The sequence below is a fragment of the Periophthalmus magnuspinnatus genome, chromosome 18, assembly GCF_009829125.3.
Source record: "Periophthalmus magnuspinnatus isolate fPerMag1 chromosome 18, fPerMag1.2.pri, whole genome shotgun sequence".
Lineage (NCBI taxonomy): Eukaryota > Metazoa > Chordata > Actinopteri > Gobiiformes > Gobiidae > Periophthalmus > Periophthalmus magnuspinnatus.
In genome coordinates, this window is record NC_047143.1 from 9,919,678 (window position 1) to 9,931,062 (window position 11,385).

The 11,385-nt window shown below is 37.4% G+C and overlaps 1 protein-coding gene across 1 annotated transcript; it reads right to left on the bottom strand.

The window, feature by feature from the left end:
* Positions 1 to 870: 870 nt before the first annotated feature.
* LOC129457146 (uncharacterized) lies at positions 871 to 10,985 on the bottom strand. The gene is made up of 6 exons (XM_055229251.1): positions 10,856 to 10,985; positions 9,722 to 9,949; positions 8,211 to 8,333; positions 7,426 to 8,121; positions 1,372 to 1,475; positions 871 to 990 (listed from the first exon to the last, which is right to left on the bottom strand). Exons 1-6 carry the CDS (start codon positions 10,983 to 10,985, stop codon positions 871 to 873), a joined length of 1,401 nt encoding a protein of 466 aa, XP_055085226.1.
* Between the last annotated feature and the right edge of the window lie 400 nt (positions 10,986 to 11,385).

The window sequence follows — 11,385 nt, forward strand, 5'->3', positions numbered from 1 at the left end:
AAACAAAAAAACAGGTGGAGATTAAATCTGGGTTTAGATAAAATTAAGAACATAGTATAGGTACAGACACTAACCTGCTGCATCCATGTGTAGTAGTAGGAGGACACAAAGGAGTATCTGCAAAGAAGCCATCCTCTTCATATTCTAGTCTTTAGTGAAAGTTACGGATGGGGTCTTGTCTATTTCATGAAACAAGAGTTAATCTGATTGGCCAGCCAGGAGTGACACCTCACTGTAAGCAGTAGACAACGTGGTCACACGATCTTTGCAGTATAGAGTTTGGTGTTGAAGATGTGCACTGTATTAGACTTTATATTTCTATAGTTTACAATTAAAGAAGACATATTGTGCTTTTGTCTGCTATGTAGTTATAATCTATGACACCTGTAGATCATTACGTTATATTTTGTAGAATTTAAATCGCAATATTGATCTAAAGTGTTTTTTATTAAAGAAACAAGTCTGCCGATTTCCAGGTTATGAAATTGCGGGGCCCAATGAGGTATTAGAAACATTATTTAAACATGCAAGAATCACTCTAAATACAATTTCAAGTGAGTAAATGAGAAGGGAAACTACTATAACATGGTTAAAAGCTCTTCATTTTGCACAGTACATTTCCTTTAATATGTTAATATATCTAAAAAAAAATAAATAAAATAAAAATTACCAAAAAATAACTTTAGACCTTACTAATTTAAGAGTTAAGTACAAAGAGAGATGGGCATGCATGTATAATGTTGGAGGTAGGTAACATGGCTGTTGTACGTCTTTGAAACAAAGGCAAAGGTGATGCTGAGCAGTTTAGTTTCCCCATAAAACGATCACATTTATACTTGAGGTTCATATGAGTTATGAGAAACTGTCTCTTTACTGGTGCTGCTGTACAGTGACATGCTGTCTGTATTTGCAGTCTTCCTCTGTCTTCTGGATGGAGGTTTTGACGCTCAGGGCAGCATAGTGGAGGTTGCCTACTTCTGGGTTCTGAACCTGATTAGAAAATATATGTCAAAAATCAAGTTTGAATCAAGTCATATTAAAAATATGTATAGAAATAGTAAAACTTTGCCATTTGAATTTGCTATTAAAAAACAAACAAACAAAAAAGAAGTCAAAGAACATTGCAAATTAGCCTTATACATGTTATCTTATTTTAATTTATTATTATTTATTATTATATTCTACTTATTTTTATGCAATTTCTCATTTTGTGATGGCATTTTTGGAAGCAATGGGGGTTATTTCAGAATGCAGCCAATGTGCATTATAGTATAGTATATAAAACTCATTCAAGAAAAGTGTGAAAACAACAATGACAAATAATGTAGATAACATTTTTTTTTTTTTTTTTTTGTACAAAAACTATGTTACCTGTACTAAGAATCCTGGGTTTCTTTTTAAGGACAAACAGTGAAGAAGCAGGACCAGGACAGAGGACAGTGCTAAAGTCCCACGTAGGATGTAGACAATCCAATCTGCTCCAAATACAAAAACAGAATACAAAATGAAATATGCTAGCCAAAAACATTTCTTTTGGTTTTCAAAAAGTTGGCCTCATCTTAGGGCCGGGAGATATGACAAAAAAAAACAAAAAACAATCTCACGATTTCAGTGTTATCACGATTCATGTGAACTTAATACACGTATATATATAGATCATGTTTGTTTCTGGCTCCTGATGCGATGGAGGGCATGGTGGACCAGACTGAATGATACCTCTGATCACGCATTGCTTTCCACAAATATTACTTCATGTCCTAAGTGAATGATGCAGTTGAACAGCTGAATCTGACAAAACGACCTGTCCATAAAATTTACCTTCCTGGTTCCATTTCTTTAAAGCAGTTATGTTGTTTCATGCCTATGCAATATTTGAACAAGTAAAGTTTTCCACCAGACTCGACATCATTGTGAGGACGCTTGTTTGCGTGCTTAGAAAAAATACATCATGTTAAATAACAGGAGCTGTGTTCGCATTGCTGGCAGTAAGTCAGACCTGTTCCCGGTGCGTGTTGGACTCCATCAGGGCTGCCCTCTGTGACTAATTCTATTCCGCTGACCCTGCTGTTGAGAAACCATATGTTCAAACCTACATTTACTGATCCACTTTTCACTATTTGGCATGATAAAGGATTGAAGTGGTTTAAGGATTTCTATAAGGAAGGGATTTTTTTTTTTTCATTTACAGATTTGGCTAATGAGTTCAATCTGCCACCTTCCCATCTTTTTAGGTACTTTCAGGTGAGAAATTGTGCTCTTTATTTCTTGGCTTTCCACAACTCCCACATGAACAAATCTGGACTGAGCTTTTTCAATTAAACCCCTTACAAAAGTCACTCATTTCAAAAATCTATGGCACTATTCAATCATATGATGACCATTTGACCACTAAAACAAAAGGCCTGGGAGCGTGAGTCGGGACTAGTTTTTGACAAACACTAGTGGGACTCTGTATTGCAATTTATTCATAAGAGTACCATTTGTGCCCGTTTGACACTGATAGTTTAAAAAGTTCTGTTCAGGTGTCATGACTCAAAAACAAGACTTGCACAGAGTTTTCCCTCTGTGGTGGATATTTGTGATAGGTGAGGTGGATCACCTTGTAACCTTACGCATGTTTTTTTCTCACACAGCCCTGACAACCTTTTGGCGGGTTTATTTTGATGTCCAGAGTGCTGTCAAGAGCAACTGATGTTTCTCTGTATGTGGCCGTCTTTGGTATTCCCTTGGTATTCAACATTACAGCTACAAGTTTTGGCGTTTACCTCTCTTGTTGCAAGACGCCATCTCCTCTTACATTGGAAATCAAAAAAATTCCCCATCCAGCGCTCAATGGATTAATGAGGTTATGTCCTTTGTGAAAGTGGAGAAGATCAGATATTCCAAGAAGGGTTTGTAAACAACATTTTATGGAAAGTGGCAACCATTTATTGACTTTTTTGAAGTTTAAGCCACCCCCCTTCTTATTCATCTATTCCTTCAGGATCTTCTTCTTCTTCTTCAAATGAAAAAGGTGTGTATACATTTGTTGATTTAAATGACAGTATATTGTAATGTTTGTTCAATAATGTTTGATCAATAAAAATATGAAACACAAAGTTAATATAACCTGAACCTGAAATATTAAATAATGCTCAAAATGTGGTATTTTCAAAAGAGACACAAACATGAGAAAAACTAAGGTCATTTTCACTGCCACTAGTTGCATGCAGTAAGGTTGGACCACAGTAAAAGGCAAATCGGAGAGAGCTTGTAACAGGAAGTCTCACGCGGCCGACGAATACAGTCCGTGGTGCGAGTATAGACTGTCTGTGGTGCGAACAGAAGTGCTTGGAATTGGGTTAAAATAGGTCTAGTATATTTGTATGAATTGCTGCTGCTTGTCTGACGAGGACTTTTGGATCAATTTAATTTCAGCCACAATCTCCTCCGCCCTCTGCACATGTGAGCTTGGGTGTGTTGTTCAAAAAGCTTTTTCTCCTCTGCCTCCAGTGCATACAGTCCTCACGGTGTATTTAGTCACAGGTGAAGGAAAAGACCACTGAGTATGGGGAAAGCAACGTGCACCTACTGTGTCTGCTTAAAGCCTGTTGTCATGGAAATATGTTCTTTGATCAGCTGATGGACTCTCACACGGTTCAGAGTGTGAGTTTGAGTGAATGATGCACGGTGTATGTGAACAAGGCCGACCCAAAAGTAAAGTAAACAGAAGTAAATCTAATGCACACTGGGGTCACTCCACTGAGTGTGTGCCACATTTTAGTTTTCATGTGTTTTCATGTGTTTTCTATTATTTAGGTGTAATTTTGTAAAGTGTCACTAGAGGGCGCAGTGCCGCAGTTTAAGGTCTGTGTACACGTGAAACAACGCTAGTCACGTAGAAGAAGCAATCTCCGCTAAATGAGAAAAGTAGCATGATTAAAAGCAAATAATTAAGTTGCAGTTTAAAGATACCTTTAAGAAGAAAGAAAATATCTAAGTTAATCCCTCTCGGTATACAGCTAACGAGCTTAGTTTTGTCTGTTTTATTTTCAAAAGATAATTGTCGAATGTCTTTATTGTTTATTAAGTTAATTATTGTTTTGTCTGTGTGTTTCTTTAGTTTTCACGAGTGTATTTATTTGGATTCATATGCAAGATGGATGTTAATAAATTCATCAGTAGAGGAAACCACTTGTGTCTGTAGTACCTGGAGGAATTACAGAGTGCACTAACATGTGAAAACGACCTTACTCACAATGGGAACCAAAACCTTTACTGAAGGAAGAATAATGTTACATCAAACTAATACTACTAATATTACTCAAGTAGGAGTAAATGTACGGTGTCCAAAAACTAGGTACAATTAGGTACAATTTCTGTAAAAATCATGTATGATGATGCTGCATGTCCTTTTAGAGTAGATTTTTGAACAGTGTTTTTATAATAATAATTCAATAATGCCTTTACATTTTGTTTTGGTCCAAGAAAGTGCAAAAGTATTTGGACACATGTCTACATTTGTAATTGCAAATTAATGCCCAAACAGGAAATCCCACCCCTAATAAAAGTTAAACTTAAACCACTAAAGTAGTGTTAACATCATTTTCTTTTCCTGTGGTGAGAGACCTTTAGCCCTTTATGTCAGTATGACAGAAGAGGGCATGTGTGCAAAAGAGCATATGACAGCTTTTCATGTTTTTCTAATTATTACTTTATTTGGTGGGATAATACCTGTGTAAATATGTATCGTAGTTTTACATCAGTTAAGTGGCAGTTTGTGGGAAAACGTTGTGCAGAAAAGTAACAAAATACAGGAAGTAGCGAGTTCTAATGCAGAATACCTCTACTGAACGTCAATAACACAAAAAATTCCATCCAAAATGCAGTAACAATTTGCATACAAGAAAGACATTTTTTCTGGCAGTTTAAGCATTCAGTAAACAAAATAAAGGTGTTACCATTTATTTTTATTAGTCTAAACATAAATATGATTTTAGATCAATATAGCAGATGTAAAATCATGATCCAGGTATGTAAAACGTCATTACTAAAACCAGAAACTGCATAATATATCACCTTTAAAGGGGGGTATTATACTTCTATGGGATATTTGGGGGTAATTGTTAACACATAACATATTCAGATCATCATGTTACATTTTATCATTTTGAAAGTGCTGTGTTCAACAAAAACATATTAACTCGCCACTTATTTTCAGTTTCCTTTTCAGTCCTCCCCTGCTGCCCTTGCATTCCACTAATTAAGCTACTGCACATTGCATCATGTTTGTGAAGCTTTGTGTCCTGCTGTATGAAAAATGGCTCTGTCAGAGCAAGGGTGATGTACATCTGTGGGCTTAGCATTGTATAGAATGGTAATGCTAACAGTAACAAGGGTTTGAATAATGCCCAGGAGAGATCGCTTGATTACTCATGCATGGATGACATATAAAACCACTTCAGGCATGTTTTTGATGAGGGAGCTTTATAATATGGTAGAAAATTCCTTTGAAGGAAGTAGCAAGTCCCACAAAAGCACATCTAATACACTGCTGTTGTCCATGTTCAGTTGTGTGGGTGAACACTGGAGTACACACAGTCAGTCTGAGCTGTGACTCTCTGTCTTCTGGACGAAGGGTGAATGTCCAAAGCAGCGTAATGGAGGCAGTTTACGTCTTGCTCCTGACAATAATAAATACACAGCAATGTTGTCTAGTGTATGTTTACAGTAAATGAAAACAAAATAAATACATCTTAACTCACCTCTCCATTAGCAGTAGCCAATAGTCTGGCTTGACATTTGAGTTCTGTAAATGTGTAAAATGTACTTCACATCAGTTATGTCAGGTCTAACAATGAAACAATGAAACAATGTCAACATCACAAACTGACAGAAAAGTCCTAAGTTTTCAAAATGCTGGTATCACACATCCCTACTTAGGTATTACACATGCAATTTTAAACAAACCCATTATTGTGCAGAAAAGTATATTATCGTCATTTTGTTGATTTCACATGGAATGACACACGAATGAGGGTACAGTTTTAAATTCACAGTAGAAAGTGGAATCTTGCGGATTTTTCATTGCAGTTACAAAACATCACATTAAAAACCCACTAATACAACTCTATGATACAAAACTGAACTCATGGCAAAGACAGGATATACAAAAGAAGAAATGTTTTGAGAAAAGGAGAAACAGGAAACCAATCTTTCAGAGAAAAGTTGCGTTTTTCTGATTTGGCCACAGACTTACTGTGTATACTGCAACTCTACTAAGATCAGTGTCTGCAACCTTTCTACCCTGGTGAGATAATTTTACAAAATACAAATTACAGAGAGCTACTCCTGTTAGGAGTCAGCAGAGATTGAGTTGATGCATCTTAAATATACATTTACAATGGATAAGAGTGAAGAGTCAAATTTGAGATATTTAGCATTATGTATAATTGCTAAATCCTTTGGGGAGCTACTTAAAAGGCGACGGAGAGCTAATGGTATCTCTCAGGCTACAGGTTGGAGATGCCTGACTTTGATCTTTTAAAATGTATGGGTCAAAGACTGTTACCTGTGGACAATCTCCTGCTTTTCTTTTTTGCTCTGCACAGTGAGAAAGCCAAAAGCATCACCAGAACTGAAGAGACTGTCAAAGCTCCAATCAAGATGAAAATAATCGTAGTCTGTGCTCCATCTGTGAAAACAGAACAAATTCTAATTATTGACAAATTCAGTTTTCATTTAATAATAATAATAATACATTTTATTTGTTAGGCGCCTTTCAAGGCTCTCAAGGTCGCCGTACATACATGCGTACACACATACGTACACAATACAAATTGAAACAATGTAAAATGATTAAAAATAAATTTAAAAACAAATATAGATTAAAGCAAATATAAATTAAAAGACAGAGCAGTTATGGTCAGAGTGGTCAGGGTGAGAAGGACTTAGATTTAGACTGTACTTTTAAAATTTTAAACAGATTATGATTGATTTTTAATTGTATGTTGAAGAAATGTTTGAAATAACCAATTTGCTACTATTACGACATTAGAATTAATTTTTATGAACATTCAGGAGCAGAAAAATCAATCAAATATTTATTTTATTGATGTTATTGCTAATACAAACTGTTGTTTAAAATGAACTATTTCTGCTTTCAAAGAGTATAAAGCTGGTACAGCACCTTTAAAGTCACTATACACATCTGTATTTGATGAGACTTTCTACAGCAACTTAACAGTTGTTTTTAAACAGCAGAATTTGCCATCCAGAATTGTAAATTTATACAAATCACTGACTATATCAGAATCTGAATCAGACTGATTATGCAGTTGACTACAAATTTACTTTGTGTGTGATCTCAAAGCCTCGAACCAAATTCTTCTGCGTAATATTTGGGAATAACAACCAAAAGCTCAATAATAAAATAATAAAACTCACCTTTTATTGTGATTTGGGTCCCATTCCCAAACAGGACTTGTCCACAGGCGGCCACAGCACAGTAGTAGGTCCCAGTCTGCTCTGAGCTCACATTGTGTATGGGGAGGTTGTAGACACAGGAGTTGGTTGGACTTTTCCCTTTGTTCTTACACCCATCATGCATGTTACCTCCTCCGTGGCTGTAAAGGACTCCTGCTGCAGACTCTACAAACTGTTTGAACCAGTGAACTCTGTGTGGTCCTTCACAGCTCTCAGTCTGGACACTACAGTTTAGAATCACAGAATGTCCTGGTTCTATTTCCTCATGTGCAGACTGACGGACCTCAATTGTAGGTTCCAAAGTCTTTACAATCACAGTGACACTTTCTAGGAAGTCAATTTGGTGTAAATAGCATTTCACACAGTGATAAACAGCAGAATCTGACATGCTTACATTGTTGATGTGCAAGTCATGTTTGTCATTTTCATAATCCAGTCTGAAACGTTTGTCCCTGCTAAATTCTCCATAAAATTCATCCTTCTGGTCATATTTAAAGTAGGAAGAGATGAGTACTGGTTTCATGCCCAATTTTTGTCTGTACCAGGAAAATCTTGCTCCGATCTTGACATTGTCAGAAGAAATACAAGACAATTTAATGTTATCTCCAAATGCTGCTGGGAGGAAAATATCCTTCTCTTGAAGACCATTCATCTGAGCTGAAGAAGTGATTAGAAATAAACAACAAGCAAAATTCACTGTATCAAACTGTTCAAACCATTGGAATTTTATTTAGATTGTAACTTACCCGTAGAAACCAACAACAAACATTGGACGGTAAGAGAATGCAGAGATGCCATGTTCCTCATATTCTGGTGAAATGACAAATATTGATGCTGTCTCTTCTTTTCAAAGCCTAGCTCACATGTGACTGGCAGATCAAAAGAGACACTGTCCAATGAGGTGAGCCAGCATGGCTACGCATTTTTCCATTTGTAGACTAGATATAATGTTTACAACGAGTTGTACAGACTAGAGCAAAATGTGTTCAGTGTTCATGTGTTTAATTATCTTATTAGATATTTCAAAATAATGTATCCATGTGTAATTAGGCAATACACCAACATTTACTTCAAATTGATCAGTCATGTTTTTCTATTATAATATATATATATATATATATATATATATATATATATATATATATATATATATATATATATATATATATATATATATATATATATATATATATGGGGGCAACAGTAGCTCAGTGGTTAGAGTGTTGGTCCCCCAACCCGAAGGTCAGAGGATGGTGGTCGGAGGGGCCGATGGCGCAGATTGGCAGCCTTGCCGTCAGTCTGCCCAGGGCAGCTGTGGCTGTGGCTACAATAGTAGCTTACCATCACCAAAATGAATGAATAATGACTATAGTGTAGCGCTTTGAGAGGCTTTGACAAGCCTGTAAAGCGCATTACAAGTGTAAGACATTATTATATATATATATATATATATATATATATATACATATATATCTGTATGACTTGGGTCAAAATGTTTTGATATCCTTCCAAAAGCTTCTGACAAAAGTTGGCATGAATTTTGGCCCATTCCTCCTGAAAGAACTGGTGTAACTGAGCCATCACATATAATACCATGGTACGCTGCATAAAGCCTGTGCCAAAGACCCCAGATGAAAAAGTTGTTTGCATGTATAATTACAGTTAATTTTGTTTAATTGACCTCAAGAACATTTCTTATGGCTCATAGCAGAGAAAAAAATAATAGACTTGGGGTACAGACATGAGAAGTAACTGGTAGTAATACTGTACTGCCAACAATGTTTGCTGCTCTGTCTTGTGGGGAATTTGTAATATATTAACAGTAAAATCAACCTAGCGACAAAATTCTAAATTACCCAAGCTTTCAAACAAGGTATAGCATGTACATATGCCCTGTAGTTTAGTCGTTAGAAAAACTGATGTTTTTTTGTGGCTAATGTAGCCCCTGCTATCGCACACAAACACAGCAGAGCACAGGGCAGTGATATGGTCTGCAAACGAGTTCTATATAAAGACATCAAAGCCATTTTCAAGTCTCTCAGAGAATCAGTGCATTGTTGACTATTTGAGGCACATGAACATAGCACATTCCACACAAATGAACCTACTGTACCTCATTTATTATTTTAGCAGGAAAATTTTTCCTACTACCACTACTCTTCTAAAAATCACAAATGACACTAGGTTTGAGACCCCGGCAGAAGACTCTGCAATGAAGGGTGCACCAATTAAATGATGTTTAGGAGATGTTTTCTACCTGGGGCCTGGACTCTGAGGTGAGGCTGAGGCGAGTGAAGGGATGAGATGATGACCTGAGGGGGTTCTGGGGAGGTGGTGGGGTGCAGCATGAACTGAAGCAGCCATGCTTCATGCAATGGGGGTTTAAATAGGGCAGACTTGGTGTTGGTTGGATGAAGAGGAGGTGCAGCAAGCAGCAGGAAGGAGTAATAGGAGGTGATGATGAAGGCTGACGAACAGGTAAACTCTGGAGAAGTGGTGAGTAGATGGGAGTTAGGTCTTCCATGCTGAATTTACGCTACCTTCATTTCAACCTGGAAAAACTCAGATGAACATGAAAGAAAAGTATTAGTGGACTTTATTGAATGAGTTATCTTTAGTGCTCAGACCCCAGCAGAAGACATTGTGATGAAGGGCATGCCAGTTAGATGACGTTTAGTGGATGTCTCCCCCCAAAGAAAGGATGTGCCGGGGTCTGTGCCACAAGTGATACTAGATCAACTGGTGGTCAGAAAATGGTACTAGGTACTAGGGAATTTATGAAATGAGAAGCAGCTTAAATTGTGAATGACAGCAGAGGATGAACTGGCAGCGAATGCCGGGATGAGCTGGGGAGTAAATGGCGCACTTTATGACCTTGACCTTGATGAGCTGGCAGTGATTGTCGAGAAGTTATTACCTCACTGATGCTAAAGGGGGGTGGGATGGACAGACACAGGAAAAGCAAGAGGGAGCAAAGCCAGAGAAACAAATTTGCTGAAAGCTTGATGCTTACCAAAGTGGAATAGAGGAGACGAAGATGAGCAAAATGAGAAGGATGCAATGATCCAAAATGCCATGATGGAGAGAGGAGATACTTGAAAGGTGGAAGCACAGGGCATGAGGCAGCATCAATTGCCAGTAGATGTAAGGCTGAGGAATGTGGCAGCAATTGAAGCAAGACAGATTTAATTATGGATCACAGTCCACCTCCAGTATTTGACTTTGGACTTATTAGACATGCGGAGTGTATTGAGCTGCTATGATGTAAGGATTATATTTTAATCTATATATAGCAAATTCTTCCATGGATCAGAATGGGCAGAATGGGCCATCTGGGTGAGCAATAACTATGTTGTAAGGACCTTGGCCTTTTAAGGTTTTGAAGATAAACTGTTGTGGTCTGGATTGGAAATGTGGTCGAAAAATGGTAGATTGGACGAAGGGTTGGACTGGCCCTTTGGGTGGGAGCTACTGTGATGGGAATTATTCAGATGAGCAGATGATTCGGTGAGGGAGGCCATTTCACCATAAACCAGCTCCCTTTGTAAACTTCCCAAAACCTTGGAAAGAGCAGTGTCTGCTTGAGAGTGATGTCTTGGCGAGCCACGCACCTTGCCTGCATGTTTGATCAGAGATGGCACAATCAGCCGTGTGTAATGAAGGGAAATTGGATGTCTTTAAACTTGTTGTTCTTAAATGACAAAAAAAATGAAATTGTAGTGTTTGGGCCTAGTGAGGCAAACACCTTAAATACTGATCTTGGAGCTCTTGCTCAATATGTGAAACCTGTGGTGACAAATCTTGGTGTGAGGCTGGATAATGATTTAAAATTTGATGTCCAGATTAGCGCTGTTGTCAAAACTAGCTTTTTTCAAATTCGTCAACTCGCGAAAGTCAAACCTGTCCTGTCACAGCATCATT

Bases quoted from the DNA above. Each gene is read 5' to 3' on its own strand.
- LOC129457146 (XM_055229251.1), bottom strand. From the start codon at position 10,985: ATGGCCTCCCTCACCGAATCATCTGCTCATCTGAATAATTCCCATCAC. The intron at 8,334-9,721 runs GTAGAAAACATC...TTGATCTGCCAG, and splicing joins CCTCAGAGTCCAGGCCCCAG to TCACATGTGAGCTAGGCTTT. The intron at 991-1,371 runs GTAACATAGTTT...TTTTCTAATCAG, and splicing joins ACCCAGGATTCTTAGTACAG to GTTCAGAACCCAGAAGTAGG.